Source organism: Bombus huntii, chromosome 15, assembly GCF_024542735.1.
Source record: "Bombus huntii isolate Logan2020A chromosome 15, iyBomHunt1.1, whole genome shotgun sequence".
Taxonomy (NCBI): domain Eukaryota; kingdom Metazoa; phylum Arthropoda; class Insecta; order Hymenoptera; family Apidae; genus Bombus; species Bombus huntii.
The window spans coordinates 593,117-618,480 of NC_066252.1; the positions used below are offsets into that span (position 1 = coordinate 593,117).

The 25,364-nt window shown below is 36.7% G+C and overlaps 1 protein-coding gene and 1 long non-coding RNA gene across 7 annotated transcripts in view; one reads left to right on the plus strand and one right to left on the minus strand.

Moving 5' to 3' along the window:
• LOC126873802 (uncharacterized) overlaps window positions 1–25,364 on the minus strand; it is a 114,205-nt gene that overhangs the window by 70,813 nt on the left and 18,028 nt on the right. For 5 of the 6 annotated variants that reach the window (XM_050635044.1, XM_050635040.1, XM_050635043.1 and 2 more), the window contains exon 3: window positions 13,451–13,685. In XM_050635044.1, the coding sequence (XP_050491001.1) occupies window positions 13,451–13,616 (166 nt within the window). In that variant the 5' untranslated portion in view covers window positions 13,617–13,685. Of the gene's footprint in view, window positions 1–13,450; window positions 13,686–21,992; window positions 22,200–25,364 lie in introns of those variants that run through there. The other variant, XM_050635039.1, reaches the window with a different exon arrangement.
• Window positions 10,040–12,230, plus strand: LOC126873837 (uncharacterized). The gene is made up of 3 exons (XR_007692581.1): window positions 10,040–11,032; window positions 11,122–11,273; window positions 11,374–12,230. It is a non-coding gene; the product is annotated as an uncharacterized LOC126873837 (long non-coding RNA).

Sequence of the window (25,364 nt, forward strand, 5' to 3'; positions counted from 1 at the left end):
CCGTGACCGCGGCTACGTTCGGCGACTGGTTGTCGCCTCGAGTCCAAGCTCATTATCACAAATCTCGAACAAATACAATCGGAACGAAAGACAATTGTTTAATTACGCCTATGATAGAATCTAGATTACGGTGTTAGGGGATTATCCCGAAGTTCCAAAGGGGAGGCTTCGATGTCCTTTCATCTCCGACATATATATACGATAAATAATTAAATATCGACTTAAAAATAGAATTAAGCAATAATTTTTCATTAATTGCTTATTCTCATCCCCGCGCGTGTAATTTAAAAAGATGACTGACATAATACACATAATATAATATAATTAGCTTATTTTTAATTTGTAAAATTTAGTTGCAATATTTTATTTATTTCGCAGTACTTTATCTAATTTACTAAATTAACGAACGTTATGCAAAAGAATGGATCAGTACTAGTAAGTTGTGACTTCATCAACTACATAATATTCTAACTTTACTGCCCGATAATAATATGGCAACAATTCAACATTTTGCTCTTTTTACACATTTTATATTCTCTGCCAATTCATATCTTATGTTAAAAAAGGGAAATATAACTTGTCCAACAAAAAACGCAGAGAAGTAAGGATACTCGCATCACAGGTGTTACATGTGCAGTTTTTGCTTTTAACACTAAACCTACCGGAGCGGTCAAATTGACCGCACTTGCGATTTCTACACAAATTTAACCATATTTAAACTTTATGATATCGCTTCATAATTTCTGACTTTTTCTAAAACATGCATGCAGTATATTTTTCGGTAATTAATTTTAGTTTGCTCTTTTATTTTCTGAGAAAAATTTGTACTCTGTCTTGCCTACCGTGAGCGGTCATTTTGACCGCCCGACAAAATATGTTAGTTATTCTTAAAATAAATGCAATTAGTACAAAGAAAAGGCTATTTCAAGGTCAGATGACAAACAAAATCAGTAATAACAAATAATAATAGCTGTTACACCCGCTGTTACACAAGATAGCCACCAGCAGTCAAGACATATCAACTCAGGTCCATAATAATCCTAAGGAACCGCCACAAAATTTAGTATTTTTTACAGCCTATTGTTACAAACATTTTAAAAATCGAGAAGTTTCTTAGGGTTATTGCTCATTGCTATAAAACACGCGAGAAGCTTTTCCAACTCCATCCTCGAGTAACTGTTGGTGGAGAATGGTCAATACTCATCAATATTTTCGTATAAATATCGCCGTCACAGATCATATTTTTACTTTACTATTGTCTTTTCAACTAGAATACATCTCGGTTTCTAAGTCGATTAGTCGACATCTAAATTTGTTTGACAATAACTTTTGTATTCCGTACATGGTGTTATTCTGTGATAAATATTTACCCTATAAATGTCAAGATTTTTCAAAAAAAAAAATTATAAAAAAAATGACGGATATAGCAGAAGACTGTTTAGTGTTATCGTTGACAGCAGAGAGTGAAAGTGGGCCCGATGGAACAGTTTGGAGAGAAATAAATGCAAGTCCCAAACCTGGCAAGACATCAGTTCATAATATTTTTAGGGATATGCTAAACGGCATATAATGAAAGGACAAGTAAAGATGGCATTTTATCTTATCATTGATCACCGTATAAAGCATATATAATAAAATGTACGGAAGAAGAAGTATTTAGAGTACTGGGGACTAAGAAGGAGCTAGATGCTACAAAACTAGATGCATTTATTGCTCCGCTATATGCCCGCGGTGTATATCAGGCAAAAAATTTAGATGTCTCATATTTGTGGAATAAAATTTGGAGATCTGCATTGTTTTCAAAAACAATGAGCAGGAATGACTTTGTTGAAATTATGAGGTTTATACGATTTGATAAGAAGAGCGAAAGAAGTCAACGTTTACGAACCAATAAATTTGCAATGGTATCTACAGTATGGGGCCAATTTACAGAGAATTCACAAAATTGTTATAAACGTAGTGCATACATTACTTTTACATAAAGAATCGCAGGAAAAAAGCCATGCAATAAAACTATCAATAAGTTCAGATTCATTACTACAAAAAACTTGTCAAGTAGAAAATTGTAAAGGTTACAAAATTACGAAAATTTGTTTAAGATGCGGGAAATATTTATGCGGCAAATGTACATTTGATAATAAGATAATTTGTAAAAAATGCAGCAAAGTTGAATAAGATATATCTCTATATGTGTTACGACGCCTAAAACATCTGCACGCCAGCCCGCGCGACCGGACAACAACCGACCTGCGTAACGGCACTTCGACCCTCAATAAACCTAAGGACCCACCATAACTTTCACTTCCCTGCATTGTTTAGCCATATGTCTTCAATCCGATTGTCTTGAAGAATTGCTAAAACCTAAAAATATGCTCGAAACACAGTCGGTTTTATAGGTGTCCTTGGGTTTATTAGTCGCCTTTAAAACACGGAGAAAGCGGGTATGCACCCATTAGGAAAACCCGAATAGCCCTGTAATAAAACAGGCTAGGTTTTCTCATACACACCGTCATTTACGCACCACGATGGTAGAAGACTCCCTACTCATCCCTTCGAGCAGTAGTGCAGCATGACCAATCGACACCGCGGTTCGTTACCCTCACTTTTCCTAACGAAAGTGGGACCAACGAATCCGCGTTCTTTAGGCACAGGGGCACACCCACACCGAGCTTTCTTCCGTATTAAACAAAAGAGCGACAAACAGTCTTCCAACTAACGCCTAACGAAACAGTCTACCCACTAACGCCTAACGCGACGGTCTACCAGCTAACGCCTAACGAGACAGTCTACCAGCTAACGCCTAACGCGACGGTCTCCAAACTAACGCCTAACGCGACAGTCTACCAGCTAACGCCTAACGCGATTGGTCGAACTTACATGTGGTCCTTCGAGCCGGATCCCAACTAACGCCTAACGCGACGGTCTACCAACTAACGCCTAACGGCAATCTACACATAGCGCGAGAGTCGCATACTTCACGCAAATCCTTTTGTAACTAAGTGCTTGGAAATATATACTTTATAATACTGTGAATCCCAGTGTTATACCAAATCAATCACCCCTTATTATCCCACCGGAAATCAGGGGATCGATCAATTCGTGGTGTCGATTGTTATAATCGTAACGGGGATTTACGACCCCCGTTGACGACTCGCCTTGCGAGTACGTCTCCCCGCGATTGGTCGAACTTACATGGTCCTTCGAGCCGGATCTCGTGCCACCAAAAAGTGCACTGACCAGTGACTATACAGTGTCGTGTGAGATCCAAGTTCCAACCACTTAGTCAACTGAGCAAGGGAACCGCCATCGGAGAGAAGCACCTCCGTCGCGCAGCATCTACACGAGCCCACGCCGCATCGTAACGATTAGCAACAGAATCCCAGATCAACGTCCATTTGATCAAGGTAAGGGCGTTCATTATCAAAATCAAACATGGCCCAAGCTGAATCAATCAGCACGTTACGGCGGAGACGAGGCGTCCTAGCCCGTCGACTTGCAACCATAAGGCGCGAACTCGATGAGTACGAAGCGTCTGGGAAGGCAAACAGAATCTTCCTAGCATCTTGCCGCAGCTCGTTCGATGAGCTTTGGAAGAGGATACTCGAGGTTCAAGAAGAGTTAGGTGTGGTAGATGAGGGGGAAGATGCGCGGGTAGATTCGTTATCGCAAGAGCATCGGGAGCTTGACATGCGGTTCCGAGAGCTCTTTGAGCAAATATCAGCAACAACCCCGTCGACTACAACAAGAGGTGAGACGTGCCGGAAACCAGAGCCGACCACCGTTCCAGAGGTCCGCGTGCCCCAATTCGACGGTGCCCTCGAGAATTGGACCTATTTCTACGACACGTTCACATCCATAGTGGACCGTAACGAAGGTTTGACGAATGTCCAAAAGTTCCAGCATCTACGCTCATCTATAACTGGACGGGCCGCACAGAGTATCCAGTCATTAGAACTCACAGAGGCCAACTATTCCATCGCGCTTGATACACTGAAGGACAAGTTCAATTGCCCCCTCCAAATCTGCATGCGCCATTGGAATCTGATGCGCAATTATCCGGAAATAAAAAAGGAAACTCCAGAGGCCCTGGAGGATTTGCTGGAAACCATCAGCGTAAATCTAAAGGCGCTCGAACATCTAAAGGAGCCCGTCACTTCAAACATAGCGATGATCGAATTGATCGCGTCGAAGTTGCCCGCGTCCAGCCTGCGTAAATGGCAACGCACACTGCCCCGCCAAAAGGTGCCATCCTATCAGCATCTGATAGACTTTCTCAAAACACGGGCGAACGGGACTCAATTCCTCTCTAAAGAGAAGGAATCAAAAGGGTCAACACACAAACACCGCAGTCAGCGAACAACCATACCGCATGGGCGAACCCTTGCTACAACCAGCAGAACGGTGGTGTGTCCGACCTGCAACGGACATCACGAGATCAGACACTGCAAAATATTCAAGGCCAAATCAGCGACCAAACGTTTTCAAATCGTGAAGAAGGCGTCGTTGTGCATAAATTGCCTAGGCACAGGACATTCGCCGACACAGTGTACATCGGGTTCGTGTCGTATCTGCGGTCACCGACACCATACGTATCTACACCGCGAAAAAACCCAGGTAGATTCATGGTCGTCGAGCGGTCGATCTTCGAGCGGTCGATCTTCGAGCGGTCGATCGTCGAGCGGTCGATCGGCAAGCGGTTGGTCGCCGAGCAGTCGGTCGTCGGACAGTCGCTCATCGAGCGGTCGGTCGTCGGGCAGTCGCGCATCGAGCGGTCGGTCGTCGGGCAGTCGCGCACCGAGCGGTCGGTCGTCGGGCAGTCGTTCATCACACAAGCGAGCCTCCACCGAACAATCCCCATCGGGATCATCGAAGTCGCGGTCGTCCCACAAATCGAGGCGAACATCCGATACTTCACGGAAGCATACATCTTCGGTTCCAAGAGGTACGAAAGAGCATTCCTCTTACGAGTCACGCTCAGCCCGGATCCGGAACACCACCCCAACCTCTTCATCCAAGTCCCAACCGGGGCAAAACTGACTGTCCGAGACTACGACAGCAAGGGGGATCGGACTAACAAACACATCTCCCCACACCCCTCTGCATCATGATCTGTTGGCCACAGCACAGATCAAGGTTTTGAACAAACAGGCACAACCAATCCGAGCCCGAGCCTTACTCGACACTGGGTCGAGCATGAACTTCATGACCGACAGGCTCGCGAACTCCCTCGGTATAAGGCAAAGGAGATGTGCGATCCAGATCGGAGCCCTCGACAATTTGAGCACCACGGCAAAACGTTACACCACGGCCACCATCACGTCGACGGACGGCGAGTACAAGAAGACATTGAGATTTCTTGTTATCCCGGCCATATCGATCCTCGTACCAAGCGAGCCCATCGATCCCTCGAGTCTGGGATTACCCAGAAATATTCATCTAGCCGATCCACAATTCCATTGCCCAGCCCCGATCGATGTTTTACTTAGTACCGGATCAACATTCGCGTCGCTGTGTATCGGGCAGGTCAATCTGGCACAACCAGGCGAACCTGAACTACGTCTACAAAAAACACGCTTCGGCTGGGTAATCGGGGGGAGTCCCACGTCCCAAACCGCGATAAATACGTTCCACGCAACCACAACGGCTCTGCAAGAGGACCTCGCACGGTTTTGGGAGATCGACGAGGGACAGGCCACTACTCATCTTTCGGAATCGGAACGACTATGTGAAGAACATTTCCGAAACCATGTCCGACGAACCAAGGAAGGCAGATACATCGTTGCATTACCGTTCAACGAAAAGCTTTCCTCACTAGGGTCATCGAAGGCCACTGCAATGAGCAGGCTCGCCTCTCTTCATCGCCGATTCCAACGCGACAAACAATATGAAACCGCGTATAGTGCTGTGATTCAAGAATATTTAGACTTGGGTCACATGACAAAGATCAACACGGATCACGCCACCGACCACGGATATTATTTACCACATCACGGCGTGACCAAGGAATCGAGCGACACCACCAAGCTACGGGTTGTGTTCGACGGCTCAGCTTCAAGTACCACGGGAGTGTCTCTAAACGACGCCCTTCATACGGGTCCGAAATTACAAGAAGACCTGAGGAACATCCTATTGAGATTCCGGTCATTTCAATATGTCCTTACCGGCGACATCGAGAAGATGTACCGCCAATTCCTCCTACGTCCAGAAGATCGTCCCTACCAAAAGATTCTGTGGCGTGCCGACAACGGAGAGATCGAAACTTACCGACTCAACACCGTAACGTTCGGTCTATCCGCAGCCCCGTATCTGGCCATCCGATGTCTCAAACAGTTGGCAGAGGACGAGGGACCTCGATTTCCGAGAGCAGCGCAGATCCTACGGCGAGACTTCTATGTCGACGATGCGTTGACCGGAGCCGATACGAAGGACGAAGCCCTATCAATCAGGAATGATCTCACGAGATTACTTAAGCTAGCCGGTCTAAATATCCGCAAATGGGCCTCAAACGATCGGGATCTGCTGAGAGGGCTACCTGAGGAAGACACCAAGCAGAAATTACATCTCGGTGAGTCATCCACGTTAAAAACACTCGGCGTCTTTTGGGATTCAGCCGACGATACCATATTATATTCGGTCAAGACGAACAGTGACACCTCCCGAATCACAAAGCGATCAATCAGCTCAGTCATCGCACAAATATATGATCCACTAGGATTGCTCGCGCCGGTAATCGTTCGAGCAAAGATGATTTTGCAACAAGTCTGGACGTTGAAGGTAGATTGGGACGAATCCCTTCCGTCAGACGTACACACAGCATGGATCAAATACCACACCCAATTGCCGTTGTTAAATGCGGTAAGGTTCCCTCGGAAGACCATCCTAGAATCCGCAACGAAAATTGAGCTCCACGGATTCTGTGACGCTAGCGAAAGGGCATATGGGGCGTGCGTCTACGTGCGGACGACTGACCGAAAGAACAATATTTGGACTCGACTCCTCACGGCGCGGTCGAAGGTAGCGCCGCTCAAATCGCTCTCCATACCACGTCTCGAATTAAGTGGGGCACTTATTTTGACGTCCTTGATTTCGTCAATACAACAGGCCCTGACGACCAAGATATCGCGAATAGTTTACTGGACTGACTCCACCATCGTACTCCATTGGATCAGGTCTTCGCCGCACACCTTGAAAACATTTGTGGCGAATCGAGTCGCTGAGATACAGACCAAGACCAATATCTCCGACTGGCGTCATGTGCCTACCGACGATAATCCAGCGGATCTCATCTCCCGAGGCCAGACGCCCAAGGAATTCCTATGTCCGTCCATTTGGAAAAACGGGCCAAGGTGGCTCCTGCAAAGCGAAAGCTATTGGCCGGTTTGGAGCCCGATACCGGTAGTCGACCTCCCGGAGCAAAAGAAGACGATCTGTCTGAGGACGAGTGTTAGCGACAACACTCTCCTCCATCGCTACTCGTCTTGGCCAAGACTAATAAGAATCGTCGCCCGGTGTCTTCGATGGAGACATAAGCAACACCGAACTGCCCATCTCACCACAGACGAACTGACCGCAGCGCACAACAGGCTAATAAAAATCTTACAATCCCAGCATTTCGCGCCTGAAATTCGGATCCTCCAAAAAAATCGAAGCGAGGACGTTGGAGGGAAACTACAGCCATTAAACCCCTTCCTCGACGAAGATGGGCTACTCCGGGTAGGAGGGCGACTAACCAACTCCGCCATACCCTTCAGCCAAAAACACCCGATCATCCTACCGAAATCCCCGGTGACAGAGCTAATTATAGAACAAGAGCACCGGGACAATCATCACACAGGGACCCAAGCTACCCTATACGCGATGAGACTGCGCTATTGGCCGATCGACGGCCGTAGCCAGGTATGGCGCACTCTCAGAAGGTGCGTCCGCTGCTGCAGAGCCAACCCTCCACCAGTGGAATACTTGATGGGTGATTTGCCAGAGGCGCGTATTAACGAATCGCGGCCGTTCACGAACGTCGGAATCGACTACTGCGGCCCATTCTACATCAAGGAGAGGAGGGACCGCAACCGACGTAAAATCAAGACGTACGCCGCCATATTCGTTTGTCTGGCGACAAAGGCGGTCCACATAGAGTTAGTCAGCGACCTAACCACCGACGCCTTCTTGGCCGCGCTACGCCGTTTCATCTCGCGGCGAGGATACTGCGCAACGATCCTCACCGACAACGGCACCAATTTCGTCGGGGCTAATCGGGAGCTGCAAGAACTCCGGACCCTATTGCAGTCCGACGACCACCAGGATAGGGTACAGAATTTTCTCGTCGACCGACAAATACAATGGCGTTTTAATCCTCCGAACTCACCACATTTTGGCGGCTTATGGGAAGCCGCAGTTAAATCGTTCAAACGCCATCTCATCCGCGTGGTCGGCACGGAGCTCCTGACCTTTGAACACCTCAACACCCTTGTGATCGAAATTGAGGCCATTCTCAATTCACGCCCACTGACTCCCATCTCTTCCGATCCGAAAGATCCCCCTGTCCTCACTCCCGGTCATTTTCTAATCGGTGATACCCTAACCAGTTTACGGGAGCGTGATTTCAGGACAGTTCCATCAGGACGGCTATCCAGTTGGCAGCGCATTCACCAGATTAAGCAGCACTTCTGGAGCCGATGGTATCGAGAATACCTAAACGAGTTAACCCGCCGCAGCAAATGGGACAAGGGCAAACACAACATTCATGAAGGCACCGTAGTAATCCTCAGGGAGGACAACGTGCCCTCTATGCAGTGGCCTTTGGGCCGCGTAATCAAGGTCCATCCAGGAGCCGACGGAATCATCCGGACCGCTACCGTGCAGACGGCAACAAGCATCCTGGACCGCGGCGTCAAACGACTGGTCCCCTTACCCATCCACCCAGATCCAGATGAGGCCGAACGCCCACACGGAGCGAAGGAGGTCACCAACGACACCCCTGACTCCACAGCCAGAATTTGATCGGTGCCCTCTCAACGGGGGGAGGATGTTACGACGCCTAAAACATCTGCACGCCAGCCCGCGCGACCGGACAACAACCGACCTGCGTAACGGCACTTCGACCCTCAATAAACCTAAGGACCCACCATAACTTTCACTTCCCTGCATTGTTTAGCCATATGTCTTCAATCCGATTGTCTTGAAGAATTGCTAAAACCTAAAAATATGCTCGAAACACAGTCGGTTTTATAGGTGTCCTTGGGTTTATTAGTCGCCTTTAAAACACGGAGAAAGCGGGTATGCACCCATTAGGAAAACCCGAATAGCCCTGTAATAAAACAGGCTAGGTTTTCTCATACACACCGTCATTTACGCACCACGATGGTAGAAGACTCCCTACTCATCCCTTCGAGCAGTAGTGCAGCATGACCAATCGACACCGCGGTTCGTTACCCTCACTTTTCCTAACGAAAGTGGGACCAACGAATCCGCGTTCTTTAGGCACAGGGGCACACCCACACCGAGCTTTCTTCCGTATTAAACAAAAGAGCGACAAACAGTCTTCCAACTAACGCCTAACGAAACAGTCTACCCACTAACGCCTAACGCGACGGTCTACCAGCTAACGCCTAACGAGACAGTCTACCAGCTAACGCCTAACGCGACGGTCTCCAAACTAACGCCTAACGCGACAGTCTACCAGCTAACGCCTAACGCGATTGGTCGAACTTACATGTGGTCCTTCGAGCCGGATCCCAACTAACGCCTAACGCGACGGTCTACCAACTAACGCCTAACGGCAATCTACACATAGCGCGAGAGTCGCATACTTCACGCAAATCCTTTTGTAACTAAGTGCTTGGAAATATATACTTTATAATACTGTGAATCCCAGTGTTATACCAAATCAATCACCCCTTATTATCCCACCGGAAATCAGGGGATCGATCAATTCGTGGTGTCGATTGTTATAATCGTAACGGGGATTTACGACCCCCGTTGACGACTCGCCTTGCGAGTACGTCTCCCCGCGATTGGTCGAACTTACAATATGAATAAAAGTGCAATTCTATTTAAGTCTATAATTGAAATTAAACAAAAGTAAATTTGGACGAAATGTTATGAAGGTTCATCATTTTATATACATTTAGTTATAAATAACCATTATCTAAGTTAAATCATAAAAACTATTACCTCTTTAATCATCGGTCATTTTGACCGCTCACGGTAGGAATAGGAGCGTCCTGTTTTGCGATCAAGTTTTCAGGACAGAAAAAAAATTTAAAAAAATACATAAAAAAGCTCCGCTCCCCAGCGGCTTAAACCCAAAAATTGTATTATACAACGAAAAATGTAAAGCGCCGACACATAATACAGCATGGCTACGTCGTATCGCCGCGTATCGGTACCTTTGCCTAACATATCATTACAAAAATTCACCGTTTATTGTGAATATGTACCTAAAATTGTATTCTTAGGCTCAATAAACAACTTTAAATCGTAAAAATCGTAAATCGGTAGGAATAGATATACGCGAAATGTCGGTAGCTTTAGTGTTAAGCCAGTGAAAGATCCGGCAAACGCGTTTTTCTCTCGATGTCTCACGCGGACCAAAAGTACATACGTACTTTGGCATGGTATGGCATTAGTCCAACCGTTTTGCTTCTCTTGGGCTCGCAGACGCCACTTGCCAGACAGCACAACCGTCATCCAACTTCGTATATACGTCTCAGGCTGATAATATTGAGGAACTGTGCAAGAAACGGAAAACGATTGTCCTCCTTCAAAGCAGACACGGAAATAGACGCGACCGAGATGAACATCTTCTGCTTCAATGAATTTTGGTATTCGAACAATATATTCGATCGCTTGCTTCGCCATCAAAGATAATATTTGCTTTTTATAAATTTTCCGTTGAAAACTTGAAACTAGTTATCGGTGAATTCGTATGGAAACTAGTAACAGTAAATTCATGTTAAATGATCGATTTGTATTGAAATTAGCATGGATAATTCGACATAGCTGAAAACTATGCACAAATTTTTAAAGAAGAATGGTAAATCAGTTCAAGAAATTTTGCAACATTAAAAGCTACTAACGAAATTTTGTTTAATATTAACATTATTAATATATTGATCTAAGTAGGAGGGAGAAAAGGAGAGACACGGGAGGAGAATGAGAGTTTAGAAAAAAAATAAGAATAAAAGGAAAAATAAAATATAAAATTCAATGTCAACGGAGGTGTATAACAACTGGATGATAGATATAAAAATTGAATATGTATTTAGAGCAAAAAGGTAAGGGCATAAGGTTAAAATCGATTGTAAAATATAGAAATTGTAACGAGTAAGACATAATAGTTACTGGCAATATGAAAGTAAGAGAACATATCAACAGTTTCTCAAAGAGTGGACTAAAACTAAGAAAATACATGCAAAGAAAAAAAGAAGATTATATCACAGGAAGTCGAAGCTTATAATGGATGTTAAAAAAGACCAAGTAGAAAAGAGGGACAAAATACAAAAAGCATAAGAAAGAAAAAGATGTGAAAACCGTATAAAATAAATAAGAATGTGAGGCAGAATAGCTTAAAGTAACACATACAGAGGTAAAATCATGTATCTTGCGAGAAGGGAAATATTACATTTAAAAATATATATTATAAAAGAAATTTATATGTCGTGATCTAAGTTACAATTAGGTAAATACAAAATTTTAGTTAATTATATACCGGTAAGATAATAAGTTTCACTTATAAAATTGTAACACACGTGGAAGGTTCATAGGGTGTACGTAGTCATTTAATTCTTAAGAGTGATTTAATTTATATGAGTAACTTATACAAGATGTATAAGGTCCCGATAATATGTTAAAGTAACGTTTTAAACAAAAGTTAGTTAGTTTTCGGTTCACTACATACTTGGGGTTAGGTAAAAACAGAATTTTTCAATAAAAAAATCAGGAACATATTGACTTTTTTAAATAGCACCATATATTTTGGACTTCACAGAATTATAGCTGATATCAAGATGAATTCAATGACTTACTACACTATGATCTTGAGGTGATCTTGAAATGAACTTTAAGTTCGATTAACAGCAATAGTTCATCGTAGCGCTCAATGCAAAACAATATTATTGTTACCTTTGCATATTTCTAATAAACTTGTTTTATTTTTTTCGTCTTCCTAAGAACGGATTTGTTCATTCCAACGAACTTAGGTCAACCTAGAACGGGACATCGAATTTTGTTGTCTGTAGGAAGGAGCGAACTATGTTTCAGGTTCTTAAATTGATTCATATGACGATGAATGCTTGTGTTTATTAGTAGTTGTTCGAGATGGTCTATTAATGTGTACGGTGTGATTGTTGTTATCGACATAACGAGTGGGTATTATTATCAGGTACTTGTCCTGATTTCATATTTTTTCTACTTTATTTTTTCACTGCATTTTTCTATTACGTTTTGTGTTCAATAGTATGGATATATTTATTAGGTAGATTATCTTTTGGTTTTTGCCTTGAAGGGTGATGACTAACCTGTTGTATAGTATTGCTTTGTCTGTATGTATTGTAGTGTAAGGCCACTTATCTCCAAGTATAATTTGTAGTGTTCGTTTTCAAGAATAATAGTTGGATATACTTATAATACGGTGTGTCGCTGAGTAGTCCGCTTTTATTCGCTATTACTTGGTGTACTATCTTTACTGCTGTTATTATTATTAATAAAATTCAGATTTTATATTAAGAACATAAAAATTCACTATTTATGTATTACAAATTTGCACTAAATAAACAGTTATGATAATTATTAAATAATTGATTACCTGCTCTAATAATTTAAGAAACTGCCATTTTAAATTATTACCTATCACTTTACTAAATTTTTTTATGCGCACTAGTGCAAAAACGAAACCAAGGTTCATTTTCTCATATGATTTAAACGCAGCTTTACTGTTTAATGCTTAAATTAAAAAAGATTATTCAAATTAGGAAAAAAGCTTGGTTAAGTTGCTCTGGATTCTAACGGTATAATACTAGCTCTTATCGTAAGTTCAACGGACTTTCAGCAATGTCGCGAGCTACATTTACGATGCAGTAAAAAACAATCGATCCAGTAACCGTTATGGCAAATATCCGTTTTTGTTCCGTAGAGGTACATTAAATGTAATAAAGATTTTATTGAAATATGTTTCTTACGTGTTATATATGTACAACAGATCAATCGATTAATTAAAAGAAGCTTGTAAGTAGAATTTTGTTAAAATTAACGCTGGAAATGATACAATTTCCTCTCTTTGATATTGCTCCTAAAAACAATTGTTGAGCAACTGTCTGCTACTATTTTCTTTTTTGTTTTTCTGCTATTATTTTAAACAAGATTTATTATTAAAGTAAAATGTCGATGTTTTTTCCAATGTTAATTCATCGTAATAGAAGAGAAATAAATTGTCATTTCTTTTTACAAAACTTACCGTTTTCATAATTCTTTTGTCCGAGAGAGAAATTGTGGTTTACATCTGGCGGATCAGCATTGTCGAACAGGTCAGAAGACAACTGTCTTTGCAGACGGATCGTTTCATGCGTCAGCTCCCGAACCTGAATGAGCAATTCCTGATAATTCGATACCGGAAGCGTCATTGCTGTGCACTGTATCTTTCACTGCGCCCTTGCGCCCAGATTTTGAAAGAACAGCCATCCGATTTGAATCTGTAACAAAATGAATGTTGCTTATCAATATAAAATGCATCTTATCCGTATAATTAAATTGCGAATGTTTACGTATGATAAATATATAACAAGTATATGACATTTATACATGTAAAATATGCAAATATTCACGAAGAATATGCAAAATGTGTTAGTAACATGTGTGATATAAGTTTAAAAATGCAAATATTATTTACGATACAATATTTAATAAGAAATATTTAACAACACTTTTGTAGTCATCCTGATATGTTACAGCTTATGTTACAATAAATTATAAGATTAGTAATATTAGATAAGACATTTTAAAATTCACTCATTTAATAAAGGTAAAACTATTTAGAATTGCATATAGCATACGATATGCACACTACATCAATTACACAAAGTAGATCAGTCATCCATATACGGTAAGAAATAGTGGATTTTAATTTTTTTTAGCTATGACGCACCATTCCATGATCAAAAAGCCCACAAAAATTATAATTTAATAAACATGTCAGGCAACCTCTAATGTAAAAATATAAATGTTGTCATTTAATAAGATCAATAAAAAATTTGGCATTTTGAAACCTTCCTAATTTTTTGAAAATAGGTTTTTCAGTCGAAAGATCTGAAAAAATCCCTATATATAACAATACAACTATAGTAATCTCAAATATTGTTACGTAAATATATATATATAACAATAAGAGTAGGAGACTAAAATTTTGTCAAAATGGTTTTGCTAGAAAACTTTTTCGATTGACGTATCATAAATTTATATTGGTTTTGGGATACTTTTATGGTGTTTGTTCGGTTATGCTCTTTATATTTAGGTTTAATTTCTCTACTAACCTTCTGTGAAAATATGTATTTACATAAACACTCATAATATACAAATAACATATAAAATATTGAACAAGTATGTAATTATTTTAAAAATTAACACCTGAGGAATTAATATTTCATTATCTTAAAAATATCTACATTAAACGATCAAATTTTATTAATGCATAATCAAGTAGTAAATAATTAGTACAATTTTATTATTTTCGCTCAAGACAATATTTTACTTGAACCAAAACAAATTATCATTTATCTATTAATATACACAGAACATGATAAGAATACAAAGAAATAGAACTACATAATTTCTCTTAAATAAATCAATTCCGTGATATAAACATATTAGAGTTAAATGATCGAAAGCAAAATAATTCGCAAGATATACCAAGCTTTTACAGAGAAATATATTCCTTTAAATTTATACGATTAAATAAAATATATTTGATAATTAATATGACTAAGGCTGACTAAAAAACAACATATAAATAATATTTTAAACTATTTCAAGATTCTAAAAGATTTTAAATGTAGTGAGTTATAATAAGCATCTTTTATAATATGAATGTTACTCGTGTTCATAGATAGAATTGCAATGGATAAAGAAACTGTTTACAATTACGTTTTACCAAAAAGTGAAATACCAACAAATATCAAATATATCAAAATATCAAAGAATGAAATATTTCGTAAATTTTATTTAATTTTCGTTCGTCTGTCCTTGATACTAATAATAGTGTATGATTATATAATAATACATAATTGGATATAAATCCAAATCTAACGTAAGAAATCGATTACAAATATTATACATACACAGCTGTAACACACTATCGTTACTATTACTGTATTATTGTATTTATATTTTATATGTAGTAGTGATATTGTTATATTTGTTGCAGTGGTACTTTATATCGCATACGCAGGAAAAATCAAAGGGTTGGTATATCCGAAAAGAAAATGCAGTTGCACTTTTTTTTACATAAAAAAAAGGTAGAGTGTGGATAGAATTATCGCTCGTAATGCGAATATTTCAGTTGATTCGTACAACTGTACATTTCATATAAATGTTAAAATATAATTTTGAATTAATGGCTAACTAACAGTTGAAACTAATATTTACTATCTCCTTGTGGAATTAACAGTTATACGTATGTATTTACATACAAACAGTCACAGAAATTTACATACACTTGTTAAATATAAAATTTGTTAGTGAAAACGTTAACTCTACAAATTCCTTTAACGCATTAATATACGAATTGTTAAAAGTGTAACACAATTTATTCACTCGCATCTTTAGTAAGAAAAAGGAGCTACGGAATATAAAAAATCCAATAGGTGTTTGTAGAATTTCGTGACTGGCTGTACATTATATGAAATTACAATTGTTAGTTTAAAATTTTATTAACAGTATATTGAAACTAAATGTATGACTCGTTGAAGTATAAATCGATTTCAAATATTATTGTTGAAATTGAGAACAATGTACTTCATAATGCTTAACAATTACAAATGCCGACATTTAAAAATACATCTTGTTGTGTCATAATATTCTACGATAGCTCAATTAAAAAATAAATTCCATTCGACTCCTCCTATTTGTAATTTTCTAATTAAATTACGTTTTGCCAAAAATAAACAACTATCTACATACCTTTGACTGCTAGTGTGCATTATCTAATTTCGTTTTATAAATTTTATTCTATCTCTAATCATTATAAAAATATGTCTATCTAGAGATGCGAAACATTCTGTATTTGTAAAATAATTTCACACAGCAGACCTAGAAAGCTAGATTACATTGTGAAAATCCATTCTGACAATTGTCATTATAGAATTACAAGTGACATCAAAGTCTGAAAAACCGCGAAGAGCGATACCGTATACAGCATACAAGCTAGATTCTGAGCTATACAAAATCGTCACTCTACACGCGGAGAACCCCTTTTGGTTGAAATGCTACGAACCACGAGTCGTTGCAATTGCAAGTCTCCGTGTTCCACGGTTATGCATATGTACGCTTAAGTACTGCACTCGTTCGTGCTTAAAAGAGCTTTTGTCGATAGGGAGGAAATGCTGCAGCCCCTTCCATCCCCGTCGGCACTAGCTCGACACATGAAAAGCGTGCGCGCGTGCACGTAAGTCGAGGGAACCCTAAACTTACCACATTCGTTCGCGTCAACCGGTTTGTTTGTGCATCGTCTAAGACTTGGTAACCACGCTCAGTAGTTACTTCGTTTAATTTTGTGCTAACATTTCTCACGAATTTTTCCCATGTTTCTCACAAATTTTCGCTAATTTTTTCAAATGTTGTTGTGGAAGTCTTTGTAATTGCGCCAAAGTTTCATACAGGTTAAAAATTATGTTCTCATTTTTGTGTAAATCGGTTTGTAATATGTTTTAATTTTCAAATTGTATTTTAAGAATTGGAAGCAAAAATGAAAAATAATCGTAATATGGATTGTGATAATTTAAAGATCATTTTTTCAAATTTTGATACTTGGAAATTTCAGTTTCAAACGTATATACAGATATTGCGTTGTTTAGAAAATTTATAGCATCCCTAACGGATACTGGTATCGAATTATCTGATACATTTTCTCAAAATGAAAGTAGTTTTTTGTTATAAACTTCAGTTAGATAATAAGACGTATAAATATATTAATTGAAAAGCAGCATCACTTGTTACATATAAAATAATCCAATGGACGAAGAGTTAAGAAATAGCTGATTTTTAGTTAATTACAATATTATAAACAAATCCTCAAAGATTTACCTATAAAAAATTGTCTTCGCTATTTTATTAGTTTTTATTCGCGGCATTTAAATATAACATTGAAAAATGTAATTATCTTTAAGGAAATTATCATTAAAGACTTAAATTCTCAATCCAAGTTATTTAAATTCCCAAAAATTCAACCGAAGGATAATAAAATACACAGTTGTTGTAAATACGAATCATCCGATAGAACGATGTAATGTACTTAAAGTACGTTTTGATAATAGTACACAAGATGATCTTGAACGCAAGAACCATGAATTCTAGGTGAACCCATGGAAGAAACACAGTTTATAGAAAATAAAGTCGCGGAATGAAGGCGTAGCGGGTCTGCCAGAGCGCGTCTGTCTCGCTTCGTGATCCCCATGACTGGAACCAGTCTAAATTGCAATAAGAAACTTTGGTTGAATGCATTCCATAAAGAGAGAGAGCTTTTTATTTGACTTTTCAAAGCCAAGGTCGAAGGTATTCAATCGATGAAGTACCATGGTAACTCATCGAGTAACAATCAAGTAACATAATTGTATAAACACTTAAAGCTAGTAAATAATTGCAAATAGGTAATTATGTATTCTGCTAAACAGTAATATTTAAATAATCAAAGAATTCTAAATTTCTAATATTATATTTACATTACACCTACGAAGAATATTACTACACCAACTAAGTTATTGATGATAAACTATTCATGGTAAACTAACTTATTACAGTTGTTTTTATAGAATATCGGTGTAATATTAATATTAATGTTTAAAGAGTTAAAGTGTAAAGTTGGTAAAAATTAATGACTATTTAAATTTATAATTACATAATCAAGAAGCGTATAAAGTTCTGGTGATGGTGATCACCAAGTTATATGTAAATAAATTATCCGATTATAACTGACCAGAAGAAATGAAAAAACTCATTAATTTGATAAATTAATTACTTGATAATTTACTGTTATTCCTTTAAACATTATATTAGAACAACTAAACTGGCAGCTTTGCAGTATCTGCTACCTACGATGAAACCTTTTCAGTGTCATTGTAAGGGAATCATGGAAACTAGAGAGTATACTATAAGAGTATACAATCACACATAATTACTAGTGATGTAAATATCATATTGCTGTATTTGGCAAAATATCGGGAATGAAGTCGATGATTTCATTCATCATTCATTTATTTTATTCATCGCTAAGACAATGAATTTAAAAATTGTTACTTTACATATTAAAACGTAATATTTTAACAATTTTAATTTGATTATTAATAATTCGGAAAGCATTCACTGTAATTGAAGGAAATTATTAAAAAATTCTCAATGTAATTTTTTAATTTCAGCATATCGTAATAGAATTAACGTAAATATCGTTGATCTGTTTCTGTCCTTTATCGACTGAATAGCGAGAGTCCATCGTTACTCTATATTACTCGGTATTTCTGGTATAACTATTCAAAAAGACATTTTCTCATTACTTTTGCTCATGTATCTTATACATTGAATAATATGATTGTATATAGGAAAAGACTGAATAGAAATTTATAGATACAGGTATTTTATAGATATGTTGATATTTAGATCCTAATAGTATAATTTGGAATCTATATTGATTAAATATACTTTATTTTTCTCGTAAAGTACAGTAAGCACTTAAAGGATATTCTGTATAATACTATAGTTACAGATATTCTTCAAAATAATCATACTTGTTCACTCATTAATTACAATGTCGAGGCATTATTAAAAAATAAAGGAAAAATATTCAAAAGTACCTATGTACGATGATAGTCTAAGATACAATGTATAAACATGCAATCTATGTACATATGTATATTAACTAAATTATTAGCTATTCGACGATATTTCATCCCTGCAAATAGTTAAGTTCTTCGAGCGCCAAACTTGACCTGGTCACGTATGCGAAATGTATGTGCAAGATCTACGTTCTACATAGATATAGACTCCTATTTCGTACGCGCTTAATGCCAAAATTGCATTCTAAAAATACAGCACCATGTCAGCGTTGTCCTCTTTGCCGTGTTACGTGGAATTTATTAAAGCGGTCAACGCTCAGTCATAATCACTTCACGTGTCAAAAACACTCCTCTTTCCCCAGATATATACTATGAAACTTAACGAATTCTATTTCCAAAATTCTTCAAACTTTGAAGTAACTTCTGACGTAAATATAACAAAATGGTACACCTCGTCGAAAATATAAATTAAAACCCTTCCTTGAAGATAACTTTGCAGATGAAAAAATACGATTACAAGGAAGAGAAGAGTAAAATCGAATTATCGTTTTACACTCTGGAAATTTTTACGATACGATCGATTAGCAGCTGCAGCATATTTTTACAGTGAAACTTTTCCAAATCAGGGGTCTTTCGAAGAGAAAAAGGTAATAAATGCGTACAAATTGATTTATAAAGTGGCCTTCTTCCATTTTTTAATGATGGAAGCACAATAGAAGATGCAATAGACAGGTTCGCGTAATAAATGTTGTTGTAGTAGCAACTGTGCAATACAGTGGGTTCTATGCTTTTGATGGAAATAATTCTATGCTTTTATAGAGAAAAGTTAATCATCTCTTTCCCTTTTTGCTAACGAATATCGTCCCAGCGTTCAATTTTTTATAAAAATTGGCAAATATTTCAGTAGCTAGAAATATTGAAAAATATGCTATTGAATAGGACTAAAACTGAATGTGATAAATGTAATGGGGGGGGGGGGGGGGGTAACTGGGAAAGAAAAGTAATAAAAAATCATAATTAAAGCATCTGCGTTGGAAACGGTACAAGTTGGTATTATTCGGCCATATTGCAGCAGATCAATTAATTTGAATTTTATTTTGTATTCTACGTATCTGTTTTACATGGTAAACATCGTCGTCAGTTTGTACCGTGTAAAATATAAAATACAAAATAAAATTAACTATCCTAATATTCAGTAATGTAGCCGAAATTATAGTAATCATTAATGATTCGTTCCAATACCAATTCAGAGTTCTAAGTTCATCATTACGGTTATCGCTCAATTTTTCATATTGCACACGTGAAAACTGCAAAAGAAAGAAGAAGATTAAATCACAGTCAGACCGTAAACTCATCATCAGCTAATTAACATTTTATGACCATATTATACTATGGATGTTTAATTTTACTCTGCATACCGTTACGACTTGTTCGAAAGAAAAGTGCACTGACCGACGTGGAAGCCTTGTTATAACATAAAAGTCAAGCAGATAGATTTAGAAAAGACCATCTTCTAGAAAATCGAACTTGTTTACTGGCTTGATGCATGTTATTTTGTGAGAAGACGGTCAAAATAATCTGGCGATTATGAAATTATTTTATGCACTTGGTCTCAAATTTGGAGTAACGCAGATTCTGATATTGAATCACTACAAAAGAAAGGAATAAGAAGGAAAAATAATTTTTAGCGATTATGAAGGAAATTTAGGATAACAAATTTTGATATTTGATCACTAGCTTTCGCGCTGATACTTTAAGAGAATCAAAGATATATTTATAAAATACATGTAATAAGTAAAGTGTAAGATTGTGGTTTAATATGTGAAAACTTTTTCTCATTAAGTGCTTCTATGCAAATCCACATAATCATGAAATATTAATCAACGCGTTTATGAAGCTAATCCCTCTGAAGATGCTGGTAATTAACAGGACGAAGATTATACCGCATTGTGTAACGAAATTTGTAAATAATTACTGTAACCTACTTAAAGTTCCAATGTTGATTACTTGCTAGCCCGTAAAAGTTAGTTGATTATTTTCATTTTCCTAAAATTAATTAATAACTACGATAAATATGCAATCTTTTTAACATATCTATACTTCCAGTTTTAAATATACTTCTAAGTACTATACTTAAAAATAATTGGAGCATTGTTCGCTTTATACGAGGAGTAAATCACTCGTGTTACAAATTTTTTATTTTTTTGTGAGATTCTCAAAGCTTAAAATGTGCATTATCGAATCATTTACTGAAAAAGAAGATTAAAAATATTAGACAAGGTTGAAACGTTAAATTTTTAGTAAAAGTTTACAAATTTATGTAATCGATATTATTCAACACTTCCTGAGCTTTGTGTAAAACCAAATGTTTTTAATATTTTATAAAATATTAAAACAAAACAAAAAAGAAAATTTTTAGTAAATACCTTATGAATTTAAGTTATTTGACTCTCTGTCTAAAGTAAAATATATTCGACTTTTCTGTAAAAACATCGATCAACTGCTACTACAAAACCGAAGTTTTCTAAAAATGGAAACATTAGTTCGGTATAATATAGTAAAATAGTAAAAAGTAAGAAATTTTCATTACAAATACAAATTTAAATAGCCCCACTTGTAAATTTCATCCAAACCTACTTATAAACAAATCGACCATCTATCATCACAATAACAAATAATATATGTACTTCAACGATGAAGAGTATATGCACTTCGATTTCCTAGTTCCCTATAAAATACTAAAAACAATACGTATTACAATTTCCTATAAATTAGTAAAGAAAGAACGATCCTTAGTTAACTTCAAAACACGACCTTTCTATTAAAAACAAAATAATTTACAATAGCAAAAACAAATCCTCTAAGAGATACTAATTCTCCAATTTTGTAATATCTTTGATCGCAATATATATAATTCTATAGCGATATCTAACCAGAGATTGAAGCTTTAAAATCAATTACCTTATAATTATCCGTCATGAGGATCTCAAAAATCATCGACTGTCTCAAAATGATCTTCGATCTTGAATCAGAAGTAAACGAATTGTCTCTTTCACAAGATGGCAAGGAATAACAGCTCGTGTCACATTCTAAGTTAAACAAGACGCTACGGTAGAATTATACATAGAGGAGAAATGCTCGACACACTATGAGGAGATACACGAGCAGAACCTTCTCCTTCTGCTGTCCAACGAAAACTCATGGTGCACGCTCAACGCGGCTACGAAGGCCCTTCCTCCCCCCACTCCAGCGATGGAAGTTAATCGTGGTGGAGAAACCCCTCGTGTCGTTCCTGGTTCGTGTTTAGCAAGAGACAGACTCGTTCTTCGAACATGTGACGAATGCCCTGAATCGCTCCAAATGTTATTCGAAATTAAGAGATTCGAAAACCTTGAACCATCTAACTTTCTTAATAAATCTTGACACAATTGATACCTAAAATTTTACTGCCTAGAGGAACCGAGCGATCTTATGTATTTTTAACTGTTATCGTAAATTTACTGACTGAGGTGTAATTTAAAGATATGTAAAACAATCAGAAGGAAATGAGATCTTATTATAGCAGTGAAAATGTAAAAATAGCCTACGATAATTTATGTGTAATTTCATTCGTGTAACAGGAAAATTGTTGGTATAATATTAATTTGGGTTTGATCCTTGGTGAAAAATTTACGGATAGACGATCAGTTGAACTACATAATAATACTAATGATATAATGATAAAAATATAAAGTATATGGTAATTCTGGAATACAGTGACAAAATAAGTTATAGGTTTAATTAACCGTCCGTAATGCTATTTTATTATAGTTTGCATAACAAATTTAAAAAAGAAACGCTTTTTATTATTTTGAAATAATGCTAACATCCCTCAAGTTCCTTCTCCTTGTTTTTTTAAATTTCCTATTTTTATCTATCGATGGAAACATATCACAGAATTCTATTTATTTTACACCCATATATGTCATAAATTGAAGGAACATCAGTTGTAGCTATTTTTGGAAAAGTATTAACATCTCCTAAGCTTATTTCCTTCTCTTTTTCCATCTTTATGTCCGTTATTTTTCTATTGACAATGTAATTCTACCTTTATTACAAAAATCTATAAAGTTATCACGAGAAACGTATCATTAAATAAAAAGTAATCGAACTTTCTTGAAAAATTACGCTATTGTAGACGGGGCATTAAACTATACGACTGTTTGATGGTACATCGAATAGAGTGTGACGATAGAAAAGTGAAAACTAGTTCTACTTTCGTGCCAATTTTTGCTTCATACAACGAAGATCGTAAAACGTTTTCGATGACTCAGTATGCTTCAGAGTCTGCTCGTATAATTGTGCTGAAATCGAGTATATACATAAAACTATCAAAATTGGGGTATCAAGATTGTTGCAAAACCACACAAAAAACACAAAGACGTATATATACATATTAAATTAAAAAGACACAAATATAGTAAAGTAATAGATAAAGTAGGAATTACCTCTATGCCTTTCGTTCGAAAAATTTGAATGTATTTCATTATCAAAATAAAAATAATAAGATTTGGAAACTAAACGATATACGTTTACTGTATCATGTGATTTTCAAATGTAAATATTTTTTACGTTAAAAAGTAATGCGACATTCAATAAAAAATTTACATGTATGTTTTGGATAGGAAGAAAATAAGAACTGTCCAGCTACTGTTTAATTTCAAAAGAATTATTGTTTGATATTAAAGAAATAATAATGAAAGATTTAAAATAGTCAAGATTAGAATAAAAGAATATAAAAAATCTAATACAGTAAGATAATAGATAGAGATAAAAAAAATAAAAAAATCTAACTTAACTCAAACTAAGCTATGACTAATAAAATAAAAATTATATTACTACAAACATATAAAAAAGGAAAGAAAAGAATTGATTGGGATGATTTTTATTTCCACTAAAGAGTTTCATTTCCAAATGTCGAAACTGTACATTTCAAAACAACATTTATTATAAATCAAGCTAATATATCCTTCGATTAATTCGATTAAATTAATTTAAATGCATCTTTTTAATTGATTGCGAAAGATAATTAAATAAAAAAAATGTAAAGTGCACTATCATTTCATGATTTAAAAATTGGGATATTTTTTTTATAGTAAAAGATAATTTAAATACCTAATAAGAGAAAGAAGAAAAAAGCAGAAATATCAGTAAATACCAGTATAATCTTGTATAATATGAGTCTCGTTGCGAAGGTTAAATGCGTCTTTTGACCGAAAGAGAAGAAACGCCATCAAATTCTTCGTCGGTTAATTATAGTTACAAGGTTTGTTACAAAAACAGAAAATGCCTTGGTGGGAATGTCTACCGGCTTTCGTGGAACACCATAAAAGCACAAATCACCATGTGTGACCTGCAACTGGTTGATCATGAAGAAAAGCCTCTCGCGTTCGACGAGACCTCGTTGCATCGCATTTGTAAACCTGTGTCGAATGCAATCGCCTACTACACATTCCTCGTTTAATTCGAACAAGAAAACAAAGTGAAAAAGTTTTTCAGAACCTAGGGCAATATGTATCATCATTTTTAGACGAACAGGGAAATCGTTACAATGGTATTACATAAGACAAATGATTTATGATATATAATCATTTTTTACTTTATTTTATTTGAGCAATAATAATCTATTTGTACAACTCTGCTAAATATTTATTGCAATTAATACCATTTTTAAGTATATTGCGCCATGTTACTACAACAGTTGTACAAGTATTGTTCCTCACAATAAGTTTAAATAACATCGTCTGTTTAATTTTTATTATAATAGGCTTAAATAGAAATTTCAAGTAGAAATAAAATAGAATTAAAAATTGAAATAGAAATAACATTAGAATTTCTTAAATTGTACTTCTTATCGAAATTTTCTCACTTTTTTCTAGCTGATTCGGTTTGGGGTTTAATTAAAGTTACAACTAAAATGCTCTTCGTATAAACTATGCTTATCTTCTAATCTACTCAGATAATACTCAGATTTTGATTAGATTACTGGTTTTAATAAACCTTTCGTACATAAAAGAAAAGAAAAATACAGAACGTTTTGAAGAACCATTTAAAAAATACACAGTAAAAACTTTCTAAACCTTGTAAGATGTAATTTCTAAATAAATTTAATTCGAAAAAATTACATTCGTATCTATGTAAAAATATTGTAAACTAATTCCTTTCATGATTGTGGAAGCGAAAAAAAAATATATATTATATATATATATTAATACATGTACATAAATTACGTTACATTCGAGAGTGTATGAAATTCTTGCATTAACAGGATATGAAATTATTTCACATTGTTTA